Genomic DNA, 27,282 nt, shown 5'->3' on the forward strand with positions numbered 1-27,282 from the left:
CGCAGCCTCGCTGGAGCGCTTCTCTCTGCCACCCACCGGGAGCCCTGGGTGGGGTCTGAGGTGTGCCGCGTGGTGTCTTCCCGAGTGTGCCCCAGTGAGGTCGTCACTCAGATGAGCACGGCGGCTGTCCCGAGCCCTGGGGGGCCCCGGCTGCAGCCTGTTCTCGGGTCTGGCGGGAAGCCACCGCCGTCCGCGCCGGGCCGGGTCCTGAGCCTCACGGACACGTCTGCAGGTGACGCGGGCCCAGCTTTGCCTCTTGCAGTGTAGGACTGCCAGCCGCCCCGTGGGGCCCTGGGTGGAGTCCCGGCTTTCGCGTGTGGCCTGGCAGCCCCAGTCGTTGTGGGCGTTTGCGGAGTGAACCAGCGGGCGGAGGGTGTTTTTTTTTTTTTTTTTTTTTTTTTTTGACAGGCAGAGTGGACAGTGAGAGAGATAGAGAGAGAAAGGTCTTTCTTTGCCGTTGGTTCACCCTCCAATGGCCGCTGCGGCCGGTGCGCCATGCTGATCTGATGGCAGGAGCCAGGTGCTTCTCCTGGTCTCCCATGGGGTGCAGGGCCCAAGCACTTGGGCCATCCTCCACTGCACTCCCGGGCCACAGCAGAGAGCTGGTCTGGAAGAGGGGCAACCGGGACAGAATCCGGCGCCCCGACCGGGACTAGAACCCGGTGTGCCGGCGCCGCTAGGTGGAGGATTAGCCTATTGAGCCGCGGTGCCGGCCGGAAGTTGTTTTTTAAATAAAATGGGGGAAAAAAAGGCAGGGGTTGCCTGGGGTCTCAGTCTTTGTGACAAGATTGACAGCTGTGGCTGACGCCCCTCCCTGTGGCCGGGGCGGGGGTCCTGCGTGCGGACCCTGGTGCTGTCCCTGGGCCCTCCCTGCAGGGCTGAGGGCGTGAGGATGGTGTCCGTGCCCAGCAGCGCCCGCGGGAGCCATGGCCTGTGTGGGGCTGAGGCTGCGTCCCGGAGGCAGGAGCCCTGCGGGGCTGCGGTGAGGCCGGGCCAGAGCGGCCAGGAGGGCGTCCCCAGCCAGAAGCGCCGGGCTGCTCACGTGTCCGCGTGGCGTGAGGGTCGGCAAGCGGGGTGGTTTCACGTCCCCTCCTGGCCATAGGAAGACACCAGCAGCCCTTGGGGCAAATTTTAGGTCCATGAAATCCTAGTTTGTTAGGGGTCAGGGTTTGGGGGTCCTGGACAAGGCTGCCAAGAAGGTGTGGGCACAGAGCCCCATCCTGACGTGCATGGGGGAGCGCTAGCACACGTGTGTGTACACGCATGCACACACAAAGGCAGACACACAAACACGCACACGGGTGCACACCAGCGCGCACACGGCACCTCTGGAACAGTCTGGGTGTCCCTGGGGCCCGTGGGAGCCCAGCGCCGCGTCCTCGGGTTTATCCCCACGAATGCGCCCACAGCCCCCTGCACATTCACTAAGTAAAAAAACAATGGTTTCCATGAAAGGATTCTGGCAACCGCCTCCTTTTACTACAACGTCTCTGTACAAAACCCCGCTTCAGACTACGTCCTGTACGCGGGAACAGGAGCAGCGACGGCGTGGTTTTAGCCTTGGCCGTGGGGCGCGGGTGGCGGCGGTGCCGGGGCCATGCCGAGGGCCCGCTCGTGGCGCAGTCAGCCACTGGTCCACCCGCGCTCCGCGGAAACATGGATTTTTCCCCGCGCCCCAGCAGTCTGGCCACGGGCTCGCGTGGCCGCTGCCGGTTCAGGACGCATGCCTATCGCTGACAACCATGACCTGTACAAGCTTAAAAAACGCCAACTGTCCAACAGTGGCTTTGCTGGGAGTAAAAATAGAGATAAGTGTTACCAAAATAGAAGCCTTTATTCATAAAAATCTTTGGTAGTAACAGTATTTAAGGTCTTCTCAATGATATTTGCTTAACTAAGATAATAAACTCCTTCCACCTTTGAACTACAGGAAAAAAAATCCTCAAATCCACCACAGAATTGATTGATTTCCTAAACAAAAAAAACCAATAAATATCCAAACGCTCCGAGTGGCCCCTGGAAGCCGGAAGACTTCTTGCAGCCCTTAGGCGGTCGGCTTCTGGAAGCGCGCCCAAGGCCACGGCCAAGCGCGCCGTGTCCCACGCTGCAGGGGCGAGACTTCCGTGCGGGCGGGGCGGCTCGCAGGGGCGCAGCCAGGGCCACTGCACCCGTCTGGGCCTCCGAGAAGCATCGGACGTGGCCGTGGCCTCCCGTGAGCCGGGCGGGGCCCCCTGCTGACCAGGGCGGCTCAGCTCCTGACCCGGGGCGGGAAGAGACCAGCAGGCCTCTGGCTCCTCCGCTTCTGCGCTCCCCGTGGGCTGCATCGGGTCTGCCAGGCCCGGGGGACCGCCTTGTGGGGACTCGTGGAGGGCTTTGGGGGGCCCCGGGCTCTGGCAGGCGTCTCTCTCCGCAGGGCGCCGCCTTCGACGGGTGCTGCCGCCTCGGCACAGCCGGCATTCTGACCCAGCTTCAACACTCAGATAAAAAAACAACTTCCCTGCATAAAGGTTTTGTGCAAAAACAAGGAAAGATGAACCAGGAGGAGAGGGAGACGTGGCCCTCCAGGCGTGCCGGGGCCTGTGGGTGGGGAGGCGGGCCGGGCCTACAGGGCGGCGCCGTGGTGGGCGGGGGGCGCGCCGGCCTTGCGCTCCTTGTCCATCCAGGTGTCCAGCAGCTGCTGCTTGCCCTGCTCCTCCCGCATGAACAGCTCGACCATGAGCACCTTCTCCTTGTGGATTTGCTGGCTGATGTCCTTGGGGATGTCTGGGATGACCCAGTCCACGAAGTCGCTCATGAACATGACCAGGTTCTGGAAGGGCAGAGCAGAGCGCGGGGCTGGGGAGGGCACCGGGCCCTCCGGAAATGTGGTCTTTTTTCTAAGACCGCAGTTAGTGTCGGGTGAGGGTATGGGCGGGGATCTTTGACCTGCCGGTCCACTCCCCGGGTGCCCACCACAGCTGGGGCTCGGCCACGCACAGCCCTCGCCTGCTGCCTGCCAGCCGTCGGCAGGGAGCTGGCCGGGGAGCAGAGCAGCTGCGGCCCCACGAGGGCCCTGCGCAGGGGCGCCGGCGTCCCCAGGGAGCGCCTGGCCTGCCGCTGCCTTCGCCGCGTGCCCCTGGCCTCCGGGAACTGGACTCTCAGAATTCTAAACCTCTCGGCCGGAAGCCTGCACGAGGGGCTGCTGGACCCCAGCTCAGTACACAGAACAGCTCCGCAGAAAGGAATGCTAGCGGGAGAAGCAGCCACGTGGCGGGGAGACACGTGAGCACCCGTGACGCCCGTGTGGCTCCTCTGGTCTGCAAAGCCTGCGGGGCCAGCCGGAACCCCCGCCTCGGCAGTTCTGGTGGGCAGAAAGCGACACGCGCGGCTCTATGGGGCAACTCAGCTACCTGTCGCAACTCCACTGAGCACCTGTTAGCACCTGTGGCAGGTGCCCTCCGGCCCCCGTCCACACGTGGCAGGGACTGGCTGCTCAGCTCACAGCCGCGAGCTTCGGCACCTCCTGGCCCCTCCTCCTCCACACAGAGGGAGCTGTCTGCGCCAGGTGAGGCTGAGACCTCCTGGCCGAGCCCCTGCCTATGCTGCCCCCACCCAAGGCTTCCCCCCACAGCGGCCCCCCAGCGCAGAACCCCGGCCTCGGCTCTGCTTCCTGGGAACCTGACCTTGGAGGACGGCTGTGAGGAGCCAGCAGAGGGCGCAGCTGAGCTTGGAGGCGTGGAGAGAGCCGCCCAGGCTGCAGGCACGTGGCAGGGCAGCTCTGGGGCTCTGGGCTCTGCCCTGGCACGGCCTCACGCGCTCCCGGAGTCGCACGTGAGCAGTGCCCACGGGGCTGCGGCTGCTCCTCCCTGGGGACTGCACCTGCCAGCTGCTCCTGCCTGGGCCCCCGGCCTCGGGGAGCGACACGGGCCAGAGCCAGGAGGTCCAGGTTCTTCTGAGAGCCTGCCACCTGCTGTTGGTATTGGCCGGGTCTCGAACAAGACAGTGAGAGACCAGAGGGGTGCCCGCAGGGTCCCCTGTCTCCAGGCCTCTCACCCTGAACTAGACCTGCCCTCGGCAGCACCCAGCCCCCGGGTTCGAGTCCCGCCTCTGCTCCTAAGTCCAGCTCCCTGCTAGCAGGCCCCTGGGAGGGGGCGGTGATGGGGCCCTGCCCGCCACGCGGAGGGCCTGGGTTGAGTTCCAGTTCTAGCCTGGTGCGGCCCTGGGGAGTGAACCGGCAGAGGGAAGACCTCTGTGTCTGCCTTGTAAATAACATGAAAATAAAGATATAAAAATTAAGTACCATACCTGCCCGCCCTGAGTGGAAGTGGAGCCCTCTGCCCGTGGCCCTGGCCTCGGCCTCGCCTTTGCCCGTGAGCTTCTCCCAGGCCCTGTCTTTGCACACGGCCCCTCAGGCCCCTGCCCCTGACTGGGCACGGAGTGACGATGCAGTGTGGCCTCACCTGGAAGACGATGACGAACGCCAGGCGGGCGGCCAGCACCGCCCAGAAGTCCTTGGAGATGTCGTACTTGTGCTCCGACCACGGGGGCTCGCGGTAGTCCTTGTACCTGCGAGGGACGGCCGGGCGTGGGGGCGTGGTCAGCACCACCCGGGCCCGGTGGCGTGGGAGAGGCAGAGGGAGCCTCTGCGCTGGGGGTGGGGGCCGGGCAGGGCCCACGGGGCTTCCTGCAAAGCCAGACACCAGGAAGCGCTGCCGCTTGGGCCCCGCTGTGGCCGCACGCAGCCCTGGGACTCTCCCGCCCAGCAGTGTCCCCACTTCCAAAGGACGGGAACCCTGTCCCACGGGGATCTCACCTGGGGCCCCAGGAGGCCCCAGACAGCAGGGCCTGCCTGGCTGGAGGGGGTGGGCTGCCCCCACCCCCATCTCGCACCTCCCCCACCCCCCGGGGAACGACTCCAGAAAAACAACACAGGGCCATGTCCCCAGTGGCCGGGCGGGCGGCAGACACCCGCCCCAGCGCCTGCCAGGCCCTGTCCCCAGGCCCCCGCCGCCTCTCCGCCAGCTGCTGCTCGGTCGTCGCCATCAACCCCCCAGCCTGTCCTGTCTGCGGACGCTGCCGATGGCTTTGCGCAGGGCGCAGGAAGCCTTGGCTCTCCCCGGGGTCTGTGTCCCCCAGGGCCCCTCCCACTGCTCCCCGACTTGGGGGGGGTGCCGCACCCCCTGGGGCTTGGCCTGATGGCGCTGCCACCCCCACAGTGTTGGGCGGGCCTCAAAAGTGGGTCAGGGGACGTCCACACCAGGGCAGGGGCTCCCAGCTTGGCGGCAGGCGCGGCCTGGCCGGGCATTTGGGGCTCACGTCCAGCAGGGAGAGCAGGCGCGGGGGCAGCGGGCTGTGCAGGCCCCGCCCTGGCCTCTCTGGGCCTCCGTGTGAGTGCCCCCCAGCGGCACACATCTACTCAGCGGCTGCTGCGTGCCAGAGTCCGTGCGAGGGGTGGGGGTTCAGCGGGGGGCCCGGCAGCGCCCTCACCACCCAGAACTCTGTGTGAGTGTGAGTGTATGTGAGTGTATATGTGTGTGTGTGCATGAGTGAGTGTGTGTATGTGTGAGTGTGTCAGAGGCGCAGCCTCGGAGCCGGTGGGAGCCGGGACAGATTCAGGCCGGAACCCACGCCTGGCGCAGCCCCGCCCCCAGCGACAGAAGCCACACCTGCCGCCCCCTCTCTCGAGACCAGCTGTGCAGGAATCCTAGCGAATACCGTCACCCGGAAAACTCCTATGCACACTTCAGTGCCCAGTGGGAGCTGGGGTCAGGCGCCACCCCCACGCCTGCCCTGACCTCTGGCTCCCCCGGGGAGGACGGGGAGCCCTCTCTGGGTGTGGAGCGCGGATGCAATGGGACAAGGCCTGTGTCAGGGCTAGAGTGAGGGACGGCTCCCCGCTCTGCCACACCCCCGCCTCGGGGGGTGGCCAGCACCGGCTGGGAGCTCACAGCACCAACACACAAGGTCATGGCCCTGGGATGGCGAAGGCCCGGCTAAGCCCCAGCCCGGGGGCCGGTGTTGCGGCGCAGCGGGTTAAGCCACCATCTTCAACGCTGGCTTCCCTTATGGGCCGCTGGTTGGAGTCCCGGCTGCTCCACTTCTGACCTAGCTCCCCGCTGATGGCTTGGGAAGGCAGCGGAAGACGGCCCGAGTACCGGGGCCCCCGCACCCACATGAGAGACCTGGATGGAGCTCCTGGCTCCTGGCTTTGACCTGGGGAGGGAGCCGCAGAGGGAAGCGCACAAGACCAAACCAACCTCCAAGCCCCGAGGAGTGAAACGGGGAGACCCACGGTTTCCTGTCTCCGTGGAGCTCAGGATCACGGACGCTTAGACACCGGCTGTCGGTCCTGTGTTCCTGGCCAGGATACCCCCGGGCGCGGGCCGGGGGCCCGGAACCCTGGCTCCTTCCCGCCAAGCGCGGCTCAGCCCTCACCTGGCGGGCATCCCGCTACTGTCCCAGGGGACTTTCGGGAAAACGGGCCAACTCTTCTCCACGGTCTTTTCTGTCAAACCTGTGCCTTGCAGCTCTAACCCAGGCCTCCCCCGGCCAGCGCTGGGCGGTCTGACGGTCCCGCGGCGGGGTCACCCTGCTCCAGGGGGAACCGTGTGGCTGAGCTGGGGCTCGCCCTGGGGCCAGCCAAGGCTGGGTCGCCCGCACGTCACCGGCTAAGTGCAGGAGCCTGTGTCCACTGGAACAGGCGCTGGGCGGGGCGTCCACACCTGGTCTGTCCTGCCCCTCCCTTCCCCACGCAGTGCAGGGGCCCGGGGCGTTGCTGACCCCCGGCTGTCTGTCTGTCCTGCTGCAGGCCTGGGCCCCGAGGCCCTCACCAGCTCAGGGCCGCCGCCCGCCGGACACCCAGCCTCGGCGTCTGGGAACCTGGGGCCCGGCGTTTCGCGCGCTGGGCCTTGGCTGTCGGCAAACGTTTCACCCGAGGTGACCCGAGGGGCTCGACTTCTGCCTGCCCTGAGCCCTGCAAAGCCCCCTGAGCAGCCGCGCGGGGCGGGGCCTGCAGCTCCCTCTGCCCCAGGGCGCCCGCCTGCCCCCCCCCCACCACCTCGTACACTTAGTGCCCCAGGAAAACAGAGGCTGACGGTGTGCGCTGCGTCTCCCTGGGACGTCCCGCCCTGCACCCCCACACCTGGGACGTCCCGCCCTGCACCCCCCCACACCTGGGACGTCCAGCCCTGCACCCCCCACACCTGGGACGTCCCGCCCTGCACCCCCCCACACCTGGGACGTCCCGCCCTGCACCCCCCCACACCTGGGACGTCCAGCCCTGCACCCCCCCACACACACCTGGGACGTCCAGCCCTGAACCCCCCACCTGGGACGTCCTGCCCTGCACCCCCCAACCTGGGACGTCCCGCCCTGCACCCCCCCACACCTGGGACGTCCAGCCCTGCACCCCCCACACCTGGGACGTCCAGCCCTGCACCCCCCCCCACACACCTGGGACGTCCAGCCCTGAACCCCCCACCTGGGACGTCCTGCCCTGCACCCCCCAACCTGGGACGTCCCGCCCTGCACCCCCCCACACCTGGGACGTCCAGCCCTGCACCCCCCCACACACACCTGGGACGTCCTGCCCTGCACCCCCCACCTGGGACGTCCTGCCCTGCACCCCCCCACACACCTGGGACGTCCTGCCCTGCACCCCCCCACACACCTGGAACGTCCAGCCCTGCACCCCCCCACACACCTGGGACGTCCAGCCCTGAACCCCCCACCTGGGACGTCCTGCCCTGCACCCCCCCACACACCTGGGACGTCCTGCCCTGCACCCCCCCACACACCTGGGACGTCCTGCCCTGCACCCCCCCACACACCTGGGACGTCCAGCCCTGCACCCCCCCCACACACCTGGGACGTCCTGCCCTGCACCCCGCATCTGGGATGTCCCACCCTGCACCCCCCAACCTGGGACGTCCCGCCCTGCATCCCCCCACCTGGAACGTCCCGCCCTGCACCCCCACACCTGGGACGTCCCGCCCTGCACCCCCCACCTGGGACGTCCCGCCCTGTACCCCCCCACACACCTGGGACGTCCCGCCCTGCACCTGCCTCTCCCTGGGACGTCCCGCCCTGTCCCCCACCTGGGACGTCCCGCCCCGCACCCCCCCACACCTGGGATGTCCAGCCCTGCACCCCCCACACCTGGGACGTCCCGCCCTGCACCCCCCCACACCTGGGACGTCCAGCCCTGCACCCCCCCACACACACCTGGGACGTCCTGCCCTGCACCCCCCACCTGGGACGTCCTGCCCTGCACCCCCCCACACACCTGGGACGTCCAGCCCTGCACCCCCCCACACACACCTGGGACGTCCAGCCCTGAACCCCCCACCTGGGACGTCCTGCCCTGCACCCCCCAACCTGGGACGTCCCGCCCTGCACCCCCCCACACCTGGGACGTCCAGCCCTGCACCCCCCACACCTGGGACGTCCCGCCCTGCACCCCCCCACACCTGGGACGTCCAGCCCTGCACCCCCCACACCTGGGACGTCCCGCCCTGCACCCCCCCACACACCTGGGACGTCCCGCCCTGCACCCCCCCCACACACCTGGGACGTCCAGCCCTGCACCCCCCCACACACACCTGGGACGTCCTGCCCTGCACCCCCCCACACACCTGGGACGTCCCGCCCTGCACCCCCCCACACACCTGGGACGTCCAGCCCTGCACCCCCCCCCACACACCTGGGACGTCCAGCCCTGAACCCCCCACCTGGGACGTCCTGCCCTGCACCCCCCAACCTGGGACGTCCCGCCCTGCACCCCCCCACACCTGGGACGTCCAGCCCTGCACCCCCCACACCTGGGACGTCCCGCCCTGCACCCCCCCACACCTGGGACGTCCAGCCCTGCACCCCCCCACACACACCTGGGACGTCCTGCCCTGCACCCCCCATCTGGGACGTCCTGCCCTGCACCCCCCCACACACCTGGGACGTCCTGCCCTGCACCCCCCCACACACCTGGGACGTCCAGCCCTGCACCCCCCCACACACACCTGGGACGTCCTGCCCTGCACCCCCCATCTGGGATGTCCCACCCTGCACCCTCCAACCTGGGACGTCCCGCCCTGCACCCCCCCACCTGGAACGTCCCGCCCTGCACCCCCACACCTGGGACGTCCCGCCCTGCGCCCCCCCCCACACCTGGGACGTCCCGCCCTGCACCTGCCTCTCCCTGGGACGTCCCGCCCTGCACACCCCCACCTGGGAGTCCCGCCCTGCACCCCCCACCTGGGTTTCCTGTGGTTGGTCCTTCTGCACTGAGGCCCGTGGGCAGCCGGGGTCACGCTGCCCACTCCCAAGTCCCCAGCCCCTAGCCCAGGCTGCCCCAGGAAGTCCCGTGGTCCCAGGCCCAGGCTCCGCCCTCATTCCCTGTCCAGGCTTCCGTCTCCCATGGGGCTCCCTGCAAACCCCTGGAGCGCCTGGCCAGGCGGAGCGGCCCACGGGCTTGGAGCCTCGGGAGCCGCTGCTGCTGCCCGCCCGGCCCCGCTTTGCCTTGGGGTTTCCCATGACCCCAGACAACGGCCGTCAGCCAGGCCTGGCCGCCGAGAGTCCTCCGGTGAGACTCAGAGAGAGACACCTGCGGGAAACGGCAGGCTGCTCCGGGGCTGCGGGGCGGCCTGCGGGGAGGGGGCCCTCTGCCTGCCAGGAAGCGGCGCCGACACAGAGAGGAGCAAGGCTGGGGGCCTCCCGGCAAACTGCAGCTCCTGGATCCAGCCGTGCCTGAAGCCATCCACGAGTCGCCCCCTTCTCTCCTCCCTGGGACTTGCCTCTGAGCGACTGTGGGCCCTCCCAGAAGCCCAGCCCGGGCGGCTGGCAGGACGGTACCTGCAGATCTGCACCTCGTAGCCCAGGCCCAGGGGGTCGCTGGGGGCCGTGCCATCCTGGAAGTCACTGACGTCGAAGGAGGAGAGTGTGTGGTTGACAAAGCCGTGCATGGTCCCGTCCTGGCTGTACATGTACAGGTACACCAGGCGCGGGATGAAGTCGGACGTGAAGGAGATGACGAAGGCCTGGACGGGAACAGGGCGCTGAGGGCGGCACCGGGCGCAGGGGGCCGGCCACGGCTCCATCCCCCGCAGCCTGAGGAGGGGCCTGGGGCCAGGACTGAGCTGAGCGGGGAGGCACGGGAGCGTGCTGGCTGGCTGGCTGGCGGCTGCTGCACGGCCTTGGACAAACCGCCTCGCCACTCTGCCTCTGCCCGGTTCTCGTCGGAGCCCTGCCCGCTCTGTGCTGGGCCAGCAGGTGGACCTCAGAGCCCCAGGCCGCGGGCAGAGGCGGGTGGACCTCAGAGCCCCAGGCCGCGGGCAGAGGCGGGTGGACCTCAGAGCCCCAGGCCGCGGGCAGAGGCGGGTGGACCTCAGAGCCCCAGGCCGCGGGCAGAGGCGGGTGGACCTCAGAGCCCCAGGCCACGGGCAGAGGCGGGTGGACCTCAGCGGGGGGCGGTGTGCCGGACGGAGCGGCCAAAGCATCCCCACCCCGTGGGCTCGGAAACCGAGGACCCCCGGCAATGGGAGAGGCCAGCAGGGGTGGGGAACCCCGGGCTGAGCAGAGCTGCACGTGGGGGCGGGGACTGCGGGTCTCCCCTTCTCGCCACGTGTCTGCGTGAGCAGACACGCACGTCACGGAAACGTGAGGAACTGACTGTCCCTCCCAGTTCGTCCCTGTCTCCCCCTCCCCCTCCCTGTCTCCCAGGTAGGGGTGCACCCACGGGCCGAGGCGGGCCCTCTCACTCGCGGCTTGCTGTGCCGCCCCTCCCCACGGCCCACTGCCCTGCACACCCACGGACACTTTTCCCCGGGCCAGAGCGCTGCCCCCCACTGGGCATGGCACAGAGGGGACAACCCCAGCAGCCCGAGGCCCTGTCAGGGTGGAGGGCGGGAGGCCCCGGCCGGCCCCGCCCCCACGGACAGCGCCCGCCCGCAGCCGGGCTGGGCCCGGTCACTCACGTTGATGATCACGGCGAGCTTCCCCACGCCCCGGAGAATGTTGTACCAGATCCCTGCGGGAGGAGCGACCGCGGCGTCAGAGGCCCCTCCGGGACACGGCTCACGGGCAGCGGCCCGGGCCCCGCGCGTTCCCACGGCAGGCGGACTTGCGGCCATGGGGTGCTGCGAGGGGCGGGCCGGGGGGCGCCGGGGCCACAGCTGAGCCCGGCCCAGCAGCTGTCCGTGAGCAGCGGAGCTTCTCCAAGCCGCTGTCCCGCGTGGTTCTGAGCTGTCCCCCCACGAGCCTGCGTCTGCCCGGGGGCTCAGGTGCACCCCCCCAAGCAAGAACCGCACTGGGGACAGGCCACAGGCGCTCGGTGTGCACGCATGGGCCCCTGGGTGCCCTCCTGAGCCAGGCCTGAGAGGGACGGGACCAGTGCTGCTCAGACAAGCAGGCCAGGCCAGCACAGCCAAGCAGAGGCCACGGTCCCCCGCCCCCCGTCCCGGACAGCGACCCACAATGCTCAGCTGTCCCCCAGCCCTCTCTGGTGCCCGTCACTCCTCCTGGGCCCACAGGGGCCACAGCCTAACCCGAGACACTTGGCACGGCTCTGTGTGGCCTTTCTCTGGGCCTGAGGGAGGCAGGTGGGCAAGTGTGAGCCGGAGGCGGCAGGAGGGGGCACGTTCTTGCAGCACCCGGGTCATGAGAGGGAGCCCCTTCCCGCCCCCCGCATCTGCGCCTCCCCCGCTGAGAGCCCTCTGGGGATTCCAGGCGCCGGGCAGGCTGCAGACTGCACATCCCTGTATCCGGGCCTCGCTCAGTGTCGGAAGTGTTTGCTGAGTGACTGAGTGGCCGTCTGAAGCCCTTGCCAATGACTGCCTGTCCGTGGCTTGCTGCTGCTCCAAGAACACTGTCCGATGTTTAAAAAGCCAGGATGGTGAAGTTTTAAAAATGTAGGCAGATGGGGCCAGCGCTGTGGCGCAGTGGGTTAAAGTCACCACCTGCAGGGCCAGTATCCCGTAAGGGCGCCAGTTCAAGTCCCGGCTGCTCCACTTCCGATCCAGCTCTCTGCTGTGGCCTGGGAAAGCAGTGGAAGATGGTCCAAGTCCTTGGGCCCCTGCACCCCCGTGGGAGACCTGGAAGAAGCTCTTGGCTTCAGATCAGCTCAGCTCTGGCCACTGCGGTCATTTGGGAATTGAGTCAGCGGATGGAAGACTGATTCTCTCTCTCTCTCTCTGACTCTACCTCTCTCTGTAACTGTCTTTTAAATAAGTAAAACAAATCTTAAAAAAAAAAAAAAAAAGTAGGCAGCTGCTTTGGAAACATCCTAACACTGGCTTGGCTGATGGTGGCGCCCCCTGGAGGCAGGACCACGCACAGCAGCCCTGCTCTCCGCTCAGGGACGTGCATGGCCACCAACCCCATTACCACTGCCTTAGCCTTCTGTCTTCAGAGAAATACTCGTCCAAACCCAGCTCCCTACTGATGTGAGCATACAAGAAGCAACTGTGACATTCGCGGGCTCTGCTGGCTCTTGGACTCAAGCCGGAGACCTCCAAGGTGGGGCGCTGGGTGTGGGCGAGCCTGGGACCGGAGCCCAGCACTCGACAGGACCTGGGTGAGCAGTCGGCCTGGGTGACTGCCCAAGGGGCCCAGAGAGGCACCACAGGGCACGAGAGGGGTCTTCCGGCCCCCTTCTGGCGTGGAGCCCGTCCTGCCAGTTCCTGCACCCCTCCGAGTCCCGGTAGGGGCTCTCGGAGTGGTCCCTGGACCATCGGGATGCACCCAGCACCAGCCTCTCTCGGGGTGGGTGGGCCGAGGCGGCACCTGACGTCACTGTGACGCTCGGGGAGCCTCCCGGCCATTGAGATTCTGTGGTTCTCACGCGGCTCTCGTAAGCGAGCTCTGCCTCACTACTCCTCCCGTAAGGACTGTGCGTAAACACCCGAGGGTACTCAACCCCATTCCGAGGACAGGATGGGGTACCGGGCAGAGCCAGGAGCTGGCGGGGGAGGGGGTGCGGGGTGCTGGGCCTGCGCACACGCTGGCACCTGCTGGGCCGGCCCTGAAACGCACAGAAGCAGGAAGTCGGAGCTCGGGACTGGGGGCTGGGGCCCAGCTCTCACAGCACAGCCGGGGCCCTATGGTGACCTCAGCAGGCTACAGCAGGGCCACGGGGCGCCTGGCCACCCAGGCAGGGCCCAAGGGGCGCAGGTCCGTCTGGGCCCTCTGTCCCCTTGGGTGCCTGCCCGGGCCCTGCACGCCTCACAGGAGGAACACAAAAGCCTCCTCAGGGAAAGCCCCGGGGAAGGGGCCGGTGCCCAGCCGCGGGGAGGAGGGGCACACGCCAGGCTGGCAGGCAGCAGGAAGCGAGCGCTCCATCCGGGAGAGCCAGGGCGGACACGGCGTCCGGGGCTCCCGCAGAAGCCCGGCTGGCATGAGGGGCCGGGGCAGCCGGGAGGCCACCGTGCAGGCCCCTGCGCGCCTGCTGGCTCTGCACGTTTCCAGATGGGACAGCCAGGCTTCCCGCGGGGGACGCCAGAGCGCACGCCCGCCCGCCCGCCGTGGCTCCGCAGGGCCTCCGGGTCTTGGTGAGGGCCGCACTGTTCTTCCCTGCAACCGGCGGGGGCGCTCCACCGCGGGCAGCGCCTGTCCCCCGCCCACTGGCCAGGCCACCCCAGCACTCCCCTTGCAGAGCCCTGGGGGGCAGCCTAACAGCTCCTAAAGCAAGTGCTCCCGCTGGTGGCCGGGGGTGGGGGTGGGGTGTACTCTGCCTCTGGCTCAGCCTCTGCTGAGGGTCCCAGTCTCCCCATAAGCAGAGAATCTGCCCACGCTTCCTCCAGGGCTCCTTGGACAACCCAAGGGGACAGACGTTCCAGGGAGAGCTGTGCACGCCAGACCTCTGGGCGTGGCCTCCCAAGCAGGGTGTGCGACGAGAACCTGGGCTGCAGCTCGGCCTTGCTGGGGGGGGGGGTTGCGAATGCAAGGACTCCCCGAAGAGCGCCCCCCACCACGAGCAGCTGGGAAGGGGGTTCCAAAATTTTGTGCACCGAAAAGAACTCTTTTGAATTTCGTCTTCTCTGCAAATTCATGAAGCCCCTCCTGCCCGGGGCTCGCGGCCGGCCCAGCCCCTGTCCGTCTTCCGCCTGCCTCCTGCCTCGGGCCAGAGGACATCTGCGCATCTTCCGAGCGTGGGTGGGACTCGGCCTCCCAGTGAGGACAGCAGCTCTGAGCCCAGGGCTCCGTCCACACGGCTCTGCTCCCAGGGCCTTTTCAGAAACAGCGCTGACCTCCGCTCCAGCGGCCCTTAGGGGCAGGGGGCTCAGCCCACGGCCTCGGGGAGGCCGCACCAGGGATGCTGGATGAGAAGGGACCTCGGGGTCACTCAGCACAGGGTGTGGACATCTGGAGCAGAGAGCGTCTGGGCAAGTCCGCAAACTGGGCAGCCGGGGCGCGAGGGGCCAGAGCCAAGTGCCCAGCCCAGGGGCCGTGACCCCGGCCCCGTGCACCCCAGCTCGGACGGCCCTCCCCAGAGCACCTCGTTTCCAGGCCGGGGCTCCCCTCTTTGCTCCCGTGGCACAAGCATGAATCTGCGGGGTGAACTGGACAGACCCCCGACACTGGACTGCACTCGACCTGTGAGGCCGGCACCGCCGACGGGTGCGGTCTCTTAAGGCGGCCAAGCCAGAGCTCTGGTGGTGTGGCCATCTCTGGTGGGGCGGTGGGGATGCCACCAGAGCCACTGTGTGGCCCAGGGAGCTTCCAGCCCAGGTAGAGCCACCAACAAACGAAAGAATGTTTCCAACGAGAATGACTCCGGTCCAGGACTGCAGGGACTGGTGCAGCCGCCATGCTTGGCAAGACTGGGACTGCGGGGCTGGTATTGTGGTGCAGCGGGTAAAGCCACCGTCTGCGGTGCCGGCTCCCATGTGGCCGCAGGATCCAGTCCCGGCTGCTCCACTTCCGATCCAGCTCCCTGCTAACGAGCCCGGAAAGCAGAGGAAGACGGCCAGGAATCTGGGCACCCACGTGGGAGACCCGGAGCCAGAGTGTCAGGCTCCTGGCTTCCGCCCGGCCATCGAGGCCACTTGGGGAGCTGATGGAAGACCTCTCTCTCTTTCTGTCTCTCCTTTTCTCCAACTCTGCCTTTCAAATAAATAAAAAATATATCTAAAAGAATAGATTAAGCCGAGCACAGGGGCCCAGCCTGTCGCCGTGCAAGTCCATCTTGCTCACGGCAAGCGCTGGCGCAGAGGCGCGGCCGTAGCCGAAGCTGCCCGGCGCCGCTCTGTTGTTTTCACCCTGAAAGTCGGCTCCCCGGGAGGATGACACGGGCACCGCGTTTGCTGCTCGGAGTCGCTCAGCCACAGCCCGTACGGCCCCCTGACCAACCCCGGCCAGGGGCCAGCTCTGTGTGGGCCTAGGTGCCCCAAGGCAGTGCGCCCCACGCCTCCCCACCCGGCGCCTCCGCGTCAGGACCTGCCTGGAAGGTGTCCTGGACCTGGCGTGGCCCCTGGGCACAGCCCGCGCTGCCCACCTGCTTCTGGGAGCCCTCGCTGTCTCCTGCCAAGCAGCTCTGTCCCCGCCCCCAACCCCAACCGGTCAGCGCTGCGTCCTGGGAGCGGCTGCCACGGGAGGGGCCTCCCCAGACGCCGACAGCAGGTTGCTGCGACAGTCGGACACCAGGTGCTCGCTCTGCCCAAACGGCCCCCCCGCCCCCGGCCGGCTCATCACCATCGCGGGAGGAGGGCGGTGAGTGTCGGCGCGTGGGGTCACCTGGCCCGGGCTCCACCCGGCAGGGGGCAGGGCTCTGGCTTTAGGGCTGGCCCGCGCTCGCTCACCAATGTCCTTGGCCCTGACGGCCACGGGCCTGCGGAGCTCGGTGACGAACTTCTTGGCGTCCAGGCGGATCTCGATGATGTTGTTCAGCAGAGCGAACAGCGGGGCCAGGGGGAAGGACGCCACGAACAGGGTCACGAAGCCGAACTGGATGACTGCGAGAGGGGCGCTCAGCGCCGCGGCTGTGCCCCGGCCCAGACGGCGGGGCCAGGTGAACCCTGGGTCTGGCCAGTGCCCACCTACAGAGAGGCGCTCCTGGCCAGACCCACGGTGACCCAGGACTCTGCCCAGAATCCCAGTGTTGGCACCGCTTCTCAGCGGCCAAGGTCACACGTCACCGCCCGACATGGTTGGGTGTGACAAGGCTCAGGGCCCGGGTCTCTGGTGAGCTCCTGATCTGCTGGGGCTGCAGCCAGACCACAGGTGGGCAGGCCTGGCCCTGGCTCCCTGTGGGCTCCACGAGGAAGGGGAGACGAGCTACAGACCCAGAGTGGGATTCGGAAGGGCTTCAGGGTGGGGGGCGGTGCCCCGAGCGGGCTGTGTCGGGCCGCGCTGAGCCCTGGATGACCGGGGACTCGGGCTGCCCCCGGAAGACAGGGCCGACCCAGAGCAGAGGCCCAGGGCCGCTGTTGCCCCTCCCTGCCTGCCTTCCTGCCCGATGATCTGGGGGGGACAGGCGTGCCCCGCGGCCCCGCGGCCGAGCGCACGTACTCATCTCCATGTACTCGGGGGTGAGGCCGGCGAAGGGCTCCAGGTTGAAATCCACCTCGTAGCGCTGCTTCTTCTTCACGCTCTCCTCGCGGGCCGAGGGGCTCTGCCGCTTCAGCTTCAGGTACCGGATGAACTTCTTCATTTTCCTGGGAGAGGCGGGGCGTCACCGGGTGGGCGGGGCGCGGGGGCTGCGGCTGGCCGTGGACCCTACGCTGGGCGGGGCGCGGGGGCTGCGGCGGCTTCTCCAGCCGGCCTCCCTCTGGGGCTCAGGCATCACGGCAAACAGGTGCAGGGCCCGGCAGGTATGGGGGGGTGGGCACAGGGGGTCTGGCTTGCCCTCGTGGATCAGGCCCAGGACCTGGGTTTCCAAAGTGGGCGGTGCCCGGAGCCAGCGCCCAGGTTTGGGCCCCTGGATCCTCAGCCAGCTTGGGCAGTGGGGGTCCCCCAACTTCCTCCCCGTCCCTCGCCCCGGGTGGGGTGACCTAAGGCTTCTCCCCCCGTCCCTCAGCGCCTCCCCGGCACCCATGGGAGCACCCCCCAGCCCCCTCGGCCCCACCCCCGGCCCTCGGCCCCGCCCCCGGCCCCGCCGCCGGCCCTCGCCCCCGCCCTCAGCCCCGCCCCCGGCCCCGCCCACTCACGGGATGCCGATCTCGAAGAGGTTGTTCTGGATGAGCTGCTTGCCCAGCATGATGATGCTGAGCTGGATGCACAGCTCCATGAGGCAGCCCCCGGGGGCGCACTGCGGGGGGAGAGAGCCGCGTCAGCCCGCCTGGTCCCCGGGACCCGGGGGGGGGCGCACTGCGGGGGGAGAGAGCCGTGTCAGCCCGCCTGGTCCCCGGGACCCGGGGGGGGCGCACTGCGGGGGGAGAGAGCCGTGTCAGCCCGCCTGGTCCCCGAGACCCCGGGAGGGGGGCGCACTGCGGGGAGAGAGCCTCGTCAGCCCGCACCTGGTCCCCGGGACCCGGGGGGAGGGGGCGCACTGCGGGGAGAGAGCCGGGTCAGCCCGCGCCTGGTCCCCGGGACCCGGGGGGGGGCGCACTGTGGGGAGAGCCGCGTCAGCCCGCGCCTGGTCCCCGGGACCCGGGGCGGGGCGCACTGCGGGGAGAGCCGCGTCAGCCCGCGCCTGGTCCCCGGGACCCCGGGGGGGGGCGCACTGCGGGGAGAGAGCCGCGTCAGCCCGCCTGGTCCCCGGGACCCGGGGGGGGGCGCACTGCGGGGAGAGAGCCGCGTCAGCCCGCGCCTGGTCCCCGAGACCCCGGGAGGGGGGCGCACTGCAGGGAGAGAGCCTCGTCAGCCCGCACCTGGTCCCCGGGACCCGGGGGGAGGGGGCGCACTGCGGGGAGAGAGCCGGGTCAGCCCGCGCCTGGTCCCCGGGACCCGGGGGGGGCGGGCGCACTGTGGGGAGAGCCGCGTCAGCCCGCGCCTGGTCCCCGGGAACCGGGGGGGGGGGCGCATGGCTGAGGAGCCAATACAGACAGGGGTCCTGGAGGAGAAGTCAGCCCCACGCCTGGTCCCCGGGACCCCGGGGGTGCACTGCGGGGAGAGCCGCGTCAGCCTGCGCCTGGTCCCCGGGACCCGGGGGGGGCGCACTGCGGGGAGAGCCGCGTCAGCCCGCGCCTGGTCCCCGGGACCCGGGGGGAGGGGGCGCACTGCGGGGAGAGAGCCGGGTCAGCCCGCCTGGTCCCCGGGACCCGGGGCGGGGCGCACTGCGGGGAGAGCCGCGTCAGCCCGCGCCTGGTCCCCGGGACCCCGGGGGGGGGGGCGCACTGCGGGGAGAGAGCCGCGTCAGCCCGCCTGGTCCCCGGGACCCGGGGGGGGGCGCACTGCGGGGGGAGAGAGCCGCGTCAGCCCGCGCCTGGTCCCCGAGACCCCGGGAGGGGGGCGCACTGCGGGGAGAGAGCCTCGTCAGCCCGCACCTGGTCCCCGAGACCCCGGGAGGGGGGCGCACTGCAGGGAGAGAGCCGCGTCAGCCCGCACCTGGTCCCCGGGACCCGGGGGGAGGGGGCGCACTGCGGGGAGAGAGCCGGGTCAGCCCGCGCCTGGTCCCCGGGACCCGGGGGGGGCGGGCGCACTGTGGGGAGAGCCGCGTCAGCCCGCGCCTGGTCCCCGGGAACCGGGGGGGGGGCGCATGGCTGAGGAGCCAATACAGACAGGGGTCCTGGAGGAGAAGTCAGCCCCACGCCTGGTCCCCGGGACCCCGGGGGTGCACTGCGGGGAGAGCCGCGTCAGCCTGCGCCTGGTCCCCGGGACCCGGGGGGGGCGCACTGCGGGGAGAGCCGGGACCCGGGACCGGGGGGGGGGGGTGGTGCATGGCTGAGGAGCCAACACAGACAGGGGTCCTGGAGGAGGGGTCAGCCCCGTGCCTGGTCCCCGGGTGTGGGGGGGTGCACGGCTGAGGAGCCAACACAGACAGGGGTCCTGGAGGAGCGGTCAGCCCCGCGCCTGGTCCCAGGGTCCCCAGGTTGGGGGGTGCACGGCTGCGGAGCCAACACAGACAGGGGTCCTGGAGCAGGACCCCTTACAGGAAGGAACACACATGGCGCAGGGGGAGAGCACGCAGACAGGGCAGGGGCTGGCGAGTGCGCAGGGGAGTGCCAGGGCCTCCCGCAGCCCGGCACCCCAGCCGTGGAGGAGCCTGGTCCCGGGGGCACCTCCACTCGGCATCTCGGGTCTCCAGCAGCCCGAACAACTTTCAGATTTATTTATTTGAAAGGCTGAGTGACAGAGAGAGGGAGAAACTGGTTCCTGGTCTCCTCTCCAAATAAGTGCAATAGCTGGGCTGCGCCAGACTGAAGTCAGGAGCCAGGAACTCCACCGGGTCTCCCATGTGAGTGGCAGGGGCTCAAGCCCTTGGGCCATCTCCCGCTGCCTTCCCAGGTGCATGAACAGGGAGCTAGACCGGAAGCGGAGCAGCCGGGACTTGAACCAGCACCCTGATATGGGATGCGGGCACTGAAGTGTGACTGCACCTGCTGTGCCACCATGCCAGCCCCATTCTCACTGTTCTGGGCCACCCAGGCTGTGGTCAGACTGCCAGGGCAGGAACCACGGCTCTGAGAGGGGTGTGCACGGCCAGGGTGCAGGCAGTGGTGGGACCGGATCTCTGGCTTCTCCCCCTTCCCCAGGCCCGGGCAGCCCCTGCCCCAGCCACCTGTCCACAGGCTGTGTCCCCGGGCCCTGGGGAAGTCCATGGTGAGGCTGCCGCCATCCCAAGCCTAACGCCCAGCCGTGGACTCCAGCCGCTGCAGGCTGGGCTTGGGGCAGGCAGGGGACGGTCCAGTGCCTTCCTGGGCAAGCAGCTTCACTTGTCCAAGCCAGGGGAGCGCAAGGGATGCCTTGTGCCCCTGGGACACGGGGACCCTGAGACTTAAAAATATTCATGGGAAGGGGAATTAAAAGATAAATTTATTTCATCGTAAAATTTTAAATCTATGATAGTGTTTTCATAAAATGCATTTTTCATTTTTCCATGAACTTATTTTAAAATCTAAGAGGCAGGGCCGGCGCTGTGGCTTAGCAGGTAAAGCCGCCACCTATGATGACAGCGTCCCACGTGGGCATCAGTTCGAATGCCGGCTGCTCCACTTCCGATCCCGCTCCCTGCTAGTGCACCTGGGAAAGCAGAGGAAGGTGGCCGACGTGCTCGGGCCCCTGCACCCGCCTGGGAGACCTGACTTCTGGCTTTGGCCTGGTCCAGCCTTGGCTGCTGCAGCCATTTGGGGAGTCAACCAGCAGATGGAAGACCTACCTCTCCCTCTCTCTCTCTGTAATTCTTTCAAATTAATAAATAAATATTTTTTAAAAATTGGGAGGCAGAGCAGAGACTAACAAAGTGGGTTCTTATCCACTGGCTCATTCCCCAAAAGCCTGCGACAGCCGGGGGTGGGCCAGGTGGAAGCGGAGCCGGCAGCTCAACCCAGGTTTCCCACGAGCTGGCCTGGCCCAGTTACCCGGATCATCACTGGCAGGGGCGGCGGGCTGGGGCTGGGGCCGGGCCAGGATTCGGGCACGGAGTCTTGACTGCTTGCCCTCTGAGGCTCTCTGTGCACGGTCCCTGCCTTACGGAGTTATCAGCGTATCTGAGGGAGCCACCATTCATAAACCACAAGGCAGGCCTGTGCTCCGCTCTGTCCTACAAGACCTTTATCCAAAACTCGCCGGGCCTGACAGGGCGTCCTCCAGGTCACAGAGGTCAGATGAGAAGCAGAGGATGGCGTGGGCCTTGGGGGGTGGGGAGGACGGGGTCCAGGCCTGCAGGCGGGGGCTGGACCTGGGCTGCACTCCCTACAGCCCGATGGCCCTGCACCCGACGCCCGCCCCAGCCTGCAGGGTCTGGGTCTGCACCAGGAAGAGCCTCCTCCTATTTTCTGAAAAACTCAAAGTCAGCCGGAGCCCTGGACCACGGGCCCGGCGCGGGGGAGACCTGGGCCTGGGGACACACAGGGCAGCACCAGCGCAGGGGCCGGGACTCAGCGCCGGGTGCAGACCAGAGCCTCGCGGTCAGTGCGGCTGCGCAGAAGCCGGCAGCGGCGCCCCCTCTCCTGTGTGTCACCCACTGGGTGCCTTGTTTTCTTTCCCTGACTCCGCGGGGTTTCTCCCTCCAGGGCACACAGCGAGCGAGGGCAGAGTCCCAGGGCGGGGAGCACGGGGAACCCAGAAGAGCAGCACCGAGGCCGCCTGCCCACAGACGTGGCCCTGCCTCCCCCCGCTTCCCCGTGCGGCCAGAGCATGCGGGGGACGCGGGACACGGGGGGTGGTTACCTCTTCCATGCGGAAGGAGCGGAAGATGTACACGTAGTCGCCCGGGCGCCCCACAAACCTGCAGCAAGGGGGGAGATGTCAGCGGGAAGCCGGGGCTCGGGCGAGGCCACACGGGGGGCGGCGCCCACCGCCATCCCCCAGCGAGAGCCCGCGTGTGCATCTGCATCGGCCGTTCTTCACTGCTGAGAAATGGGGTTTCCTACAGGGTGGGGCAGGGAACCACGGTCGGAAAGCAGGAGATGAGAGACAGGTTAAGGACCTGGCTCGCGGCTAAACCGCGCCCTGCCAACAGCCGGGACCAGGACATGCATGCTGGTGGCAGCTCGTGGCAGGAAGGGTCCTGAGACGGCTGTGGCCAAAGGCAGCCTGGCTCTAGCGAGGCGGTCACCCCTCGGCCTCCAAGACATGGTGCAGGCCGTGGGAGCCTCTGAGACCCTGCCCCCTTCTTGTGGATGTGCCCTCGGGGTGCTGGGCCCCACGGGCACGGGTGGACAGACATCTGCAAATCTGCTAGGGGCCCCTATGGAGGGGTGGGGGCTCACGGTGGGCGAGTGCAGGCCCAGGAGAGCTCCAAGGGTCGGGGGGGGGTCATCCCACCATGAGCTCAGGACCAGCCCAGCTGGCTGCGGGCTGCACCTCTTACCCCCGCCCACTTGATCCCGCCTACGGCGCAGCCTGGGGTCCCCACTGCTCAGCGTCCTGGTGCTGGGGGACTTGCTGCTGTCTGGAGTCCCTGCTGCCCAGCGGGAATCAGGCTGCCCGGCCCCCTACCCTGGCAGCTGGAAGAGCGCCCGCGCCTGCTCTGCCCTGGGCTTCCGGAGATGGTGGGGGGAGCCCCCACCAGACTGGGGAGGAGCGAGTGGGGGAGGCTGAAGCCCCTACCGGCCTTTGAAGAAAGCCACGTAGAAGATGGGGGTGTAGGAGTTCACGAACTTCAGCAGGAAGGCCTTGAAGATGAGCCGCTCCTCAAAGCTCTTCTCGGTCTTGGGCACCTCTGCAGGGCAGCGGCCGGGGACGCGGCGGTCACTCCCACCAGCGCCGGCCCCCAGCCTCCAGGCATGGACAGGCATGGGCCCACAGTGCCCACGCACAGACAGGCACGGGCCCACAGTGCCCACGCACCGACAGGCCACAGGCCCACAGCCCCCACGCACAGACAGGCACAGGCCTACAGCCCCCACGCACAGATAGGCACGGGCCCACAGCCCCCACGCACGGACAGGCATGGGCCCACAGTGCCCACGCACGGACAGGCACGGGCCCACAGTCCCATGCACGGACAGGCACGGGCCCACAGCCCCCATGCATGGACAGGACACAGGCCCACAGCCCCCACACATGGACAGGCACAGGCCCACAGTGCCCACGCACGGACAGGCACGGGTCCAGAGCCCCCATGCACGGACAGGCACGGGCCCATAGCCCCCACGCACCGACAGGACACAGGCCCACAGCCCCCATGCACAGACAGGACACAGGCCCACAGTGCCCACGCACGGACAGGCACAGGCCCACAGCCCCCATGCACGGACAGGCACGGGCCCATAGCCCCCACGCACCGACAGGACACAGGCCCACAGCCCCCATGCACAGACAGGACACAGGCCCACAGTGCCCACGCATGGATAGGCACGGGCCCACAGCCCCCACGCATGGACAGGCACGGGCCCACAGCCCCCATGCACAGACAGGCCACAGGCCCGCATCCCCCACGCATGGACAGGCACGGGCCCACAGTCCCCACTCACGGACAAGCCGTGGGCCCACAGTGCCCATGCATGGACAGGCCACGGGCCCACAGTGCCCACACATGGACAGGCCATGGGCCCACAGTGCCCACGCATGGACAGGCCATGGGCCCACAGCCCCCACGCACGGACAGGCCACAGGCCCACAGCCCCCACGCACCGACAGGCCACAGGCCCACAGTCTCCACGCATGGACAGGCACGGGCCCACAACCCCCACGCACGGACAGGCCGTGGGCCCACAGTGCCCACACATGGACAGGCCATGGGCCCACAGCCCCCACGCACGGACAGGCCATGGGCCCACAGCCCCCACGCACGGACAGGCCACAGGCCCACAGTCTCCACGCATGGACAGGCACGGGCCCACAACCCCCACGCACGGACAGGCCGTGGGCCCACAGTGCCCACACATGGACAGGCCATGGGCCCACAGCCCCCACGCACGGACAGGCCATGGGCCCACAGCCCCCACGCACCGACAGGCCACAGGCCCACAGTCTCCACGCATGGACAGGCACGGGCCCACAACCCCCACGCACGGACAGGCCGTGGGCCCACAGTGCCCACACATGGACAGGCCATGGGCCCACAGCCCCCACGCACGGACAGGCCATGGGCCCACAGCCCCCACGCACGGACAGGCAATGGGCCCACAGCCCCCACACACTGACAGGCCACGGGCTCACAGCCCCCATGCACGGACAGGCACGGGCCCACAGCCCCCACGCACCGACAGGCACGGGCCCACAGCCCCCACGCACCGACAGGCACAGGCCCACAGCCCCCACGCACCGACAGGCCACAGGCCCACAGCCTCCACGCATGGACAGGCACGGGCCCACAGCCCCCACGCACGGACAGGCAATGGGCCCACAGCCCCCACGCACGGACAAGCAACAGGGCCGCTCCCGCCCGCCCCTCCCGGCCCCGAGGTGCTCACCGATCTTGGTGAGCCACCTGGCTATGCAGCCGTAGACCTCGTCCAGGAGGATGATGACCACCAGGTTGATGATGACGGCTGTGGCCGTGACCGTGACCCGGATGTTGGACCGCACGGAGGGGGAGGAGTTCATGGCCAGGGCGGCGGCCGTGGAGATCCTGTAGATGATGACTCCCAGGACGATGGCGAAGGTGACGGCAATCTGCGGGGGAGGGGACGCCCTGGGTCGGGGCCAGCCAGCACCCACCCCGCTCCTCCGTGGGCAACAACTGGCACTTCCTGCACCCCTGAAGGTCAGGGCCCGGCCGGAGCTGACGCAGCACTCAGAGGAGGACCCTTAGGTTGAGAGAGGGGTGTGCACAGGCCAGGCTGCCCGCCTCGCGGGGGCCCACCCAAGCCTGGAGTCCAGAGATCCTTCTGCTGTGGGGCCCACGTCCCACGCTTCGCTCCACCCGCTGTCCCCAAGCAGAGGGCAGGGCACAGACAGGGCTGAAAGCCCAGCGGCTGTCCTGGAGCGTGCCGGAGCAGCTGAGCACTGGTGGGGGGGGCTTCTCCTGTGACCTGGGGGACCCTGAGCGGAGCCAGGGCCACTGCCAGATCACAATCGGACTGGCCCCTATTCGAAGAGGTGCACCGGGCAGTGCCGCAGGCATGGCTGAGGGGGGGACTGGGTCCCTCCTCCTTACCCAAGAGCCACCCACCCCAGAGACTGAGCCCCAGCTCCTGGCAAATCCGCCTGGACCAGACCATCCCCTAGGCTCAGGCCGGCAGCTGCCCGGGAGACCGGAGCTGGCTGTTCTGCCTGTGCGTCTGTGCCTTCTCCTGGGCCCGGCTCGGCTGCAGGCCCCAGTCCTTGTCCCGCTCTGCCCGAGGGCACAGACACCCAAACCCGGCAGCTCTCTGAGGGCTCTGGGCATGTGGGGGACACCAGGAGGCGCAGGGCAGGCCCCCGGCGGGGACCCGTGTCCCAGACATCACACACTGGCTCCAGGGCAGAGCGTGGCCTTGCCCCTGCTGGCTCGGGCAAGCATGGCTCCCAGGACGGGCCCGGGCTGGGCGTGTGTGGGCCCTCCACAGCCTTCAGAGGCTCTGGGGGTGCTCGTTTGCAACTTGGAGCCATGAACTCAGGCGTCTGCACACATCGCTGCTGAGTGGAGACCGCACCCGCCCAGGGAACCGTCAGCAGCCACGCCGCACCCTGGGAAAGGGGCCGCCTGCCCAGAGGCGTGGGTGCCACTCCCCGCCAGCCCCGGGAACCAGGGCTTTCCTCGGAAAACCCCTCCGTCCTGCCAAGCGGCCCCTCCCTGGGGGAGGCACCGCCCTGGCGGGGAGGACACCTCGTGCAGGCGCAGACGGAGGCCTCCGCCCGCCGGGCCCCCTCCCCCCCGGCCGGCCCCGGGCAGCTGCCCTCTGGAGCGGGGCCCGGGGCCGGGGCTTGGCCAGCTGTCCGCAGGTGCGTTCCCTGCAGAGCGGTCAACATCTGCTCACTGAGTGGGGCCCTGAGCTGGCACAAGGCTGGGGCTCAGCCGTCCTGGCCACTGGCCTGGGAGGGCCCAAGAGGGAAGGGAGCGCTGGCCGCGTCTCCACCCAACACCCCGTCCCCCGTCGTCCTGTCTCTGCTGCGTGACAGGGTGCCCACAGATCGGAGGGGGGCACCTCTGCCAGCCTTCCCCTCCCCCGCTTCCTGTCTGGGGAGTGAGGTGATGCTGGACGTACAGCAACCATGCTAAGGCCAAGAGGGCACGCGCATGACCCGTGGAGAGAGGTCAGAGCGGCCGTGGCTCGGACCCCACGGGCCCCTCCCACCGCCAGCCAGCAGCCCTCCCACTCCTCCTCCAGTGGGCACCGAGGAAGCTGGGGGCTGCCTTCCTCCAGTGGGCCAGGGCTGCGAATACCCGGAGGCAGAGTGCACACCTTTCTCCAGGTAGCCCGGCACCAAGCCCAGAGCCTGGCTAGAGGGGACAGGACACCCTCCTGCCCAGAGCCGTCTAGAAAGTGAAACCCCTTCCCCCCACTCTCCTTCTCCAGGGAGAGGCGTCTCCACCACGGGCCTGGCCTGGCCTGATGTCCACTGAGGTCCCCCTTACTGTGCATGAGCAAACACCAAGTCCTTGTGCTGCCCCCAACACTCAGGGGCCTCGGGCCCCCAACTCAGCCTGTGGGCCAGGATGGCACCACCTCTGTCCCTGCTGTGCACAGACGGCTGTGGGCTGGGGGTGGGGCGTGGCCACGGTGCCTGTTCCCTCACCAGCAGAGACGCCACAGGCCCTCTGTGCACGGGGTCTCCGGGCCCAGGCCACGGTGCCGGGTGGTCTGAGGCTCTCACGGCTCCCGGGCTGAAGGTGGCCCCGAGCACACGCACGCTGGCGTGGGGCTGGGTGGGAACCGCTGGGGGTGACCTCCCACGATGGCCAGAACGAGGCGTTCCCCGACCGCGAGCCTGCAGTCCTAGACCGCAGCCGCCCCGGAGCTGCGCTGGGAGCCTGGTCCGAGTTCTGTGCTATTTATCGCGTGGCTTTCTCGGGAGTTCTTGGTCTATCCTCAGTGCCATCTGCAGAGCCCTCGGCCACTTCAAATCTGGGCTGCGCATCCGGGACCCGAGCTCAGCGCACGGCCCCGTCGGGGCCACTGCCAAACGGAGGGGTGCTGGTGTCCTCCGCGCCTGCCCCCGGAGCCTGTGCCGCCATCCCCGGGATGGACGGCCGAGCCGATCTCCGTGTGGCCACCCCCGGGGGTTCCCTCCACGTCCTCCCTGCTAGCCTTCCGGAACTTACCATGAAGACGATGGAGACTAAGTTGGTGAAGTAGGCTGGGAACCGGTCTCTCCAGGTCAGCTTCACCTTGTCGGTCTACGACATCAAACAGCCCGGGTCACTCTCTGGGAACCGCCATGGTGGAGACGTGTGTGCGTGTGTGCGTGTGCGTGGGACAAGACTCTCAGAGACTCCCTGAGAACGGCCTACAGGTGGTGGGTGGATGCCCAGGAGCGGGGGAACTGCCTGGGAAACACCGTGATGGAACGGTGGGGAGGCGGTCGCAGGCCAACGGGGCTCTTCGGCGTCTGGGGCAGGCAGAGCAGCGCCAAACACTTAAAGACCCGAGAGCCACGCCTGGGAGAAGCCCCGTCGGCGGAGGCCGCTTTGAGCGCTCGCGGATCGGAGACGTGTTTCCACTCCCACCCAGGCCACAGTCGCTGCCTCTCCTCCGTGGACCGGCTCAACCTAGCAACTCGCGCTCCCAGCACACGTTGCCTGCTCCCGGCGGCATGGTGCTGCTGGTGACACGCCGCCCAACCGGGCTCCGGGGCCCGGCTGCAGGCCCCTGGGCACGGCACTCACTGGGACAGCTCTGGTGG

The 27,282-nt window shown here is 68.6% G+C and overlaps 1 protein-coding gene across 13 annotated transcripts in view; it reads right to left on the reverse strand.

The window, feature by feature from the left end:
* Nucleotides 1–1,815: 1,815 nt before the first annotated feature.
* ANO1 (anoctamin 1) overlaps nt 1,816–27,282 on the reverse strand; it is a 152,338-nt gene continuing 126,871 nt past the window's right edge. For all 13 annotated transcript variants that reach the window (XM_070062301.2, XM_070062161.2, XM_089307309.1 and 10 more), the window contains 11 exons: nt 26,702–26,776; nt 23,928–24,129; nt 22,120–22,231; nt 21,238–21,295; nt 17,115–17,215; nt 16,477–16,622; nt 15,768–15,920; nt 10,947–10,999; nt 9,826–10,010; nt 4,440–4,545; nt 1,816–2,809 (listed from right to left, as the gene is read on the reverse strand). In XM_070062301.2, the coding sequence (XP_069918402.1) occupies nt 2,603–2,809; nt 4,440–4,545; nt 9,826–10,010; nt 10,947–10,999; nt 15,768–15,920; nt 16,477–16,622; nt 17,115–17,215; nt 21,238–21,295; nt 22,120–22,231; nt 23,928–24,129; nt 26,702–26,776 (1,398 nt within the window). In that variant the 3' untranslated portion in view covers nt 1,816–2,602. The remainder of the gene's footprint in view (nt 2,810–4,439; nt 4,546–9,825; nt 10,011–10,946; nt 11,000–15,767; nt 15,921–16,476; nt 16,623–17,114; nt 17,216–21,237; nt 21,296–22,119; nt 22,232–23,927; nt 24,130–26,701; nt 26,777–27,282) is intronic.

The sequence above is a fragment of the Oryctolagus cuniculus genome, chromosome 1, assembly GCF_051225735.1.
Source record: "Oryctolagus cuniculus isolate XC-2025 breed Fujian yellow rabbit chromosome 1, ASM5122573v1, whole genome shotgun sequence".
Lineage (NCBI taxonomy): Eukaryota > Metazoa > Chordata > Mammalia > Lagomorpha > Leporidae > Oryctolagus > Oryctolagus cuniculus.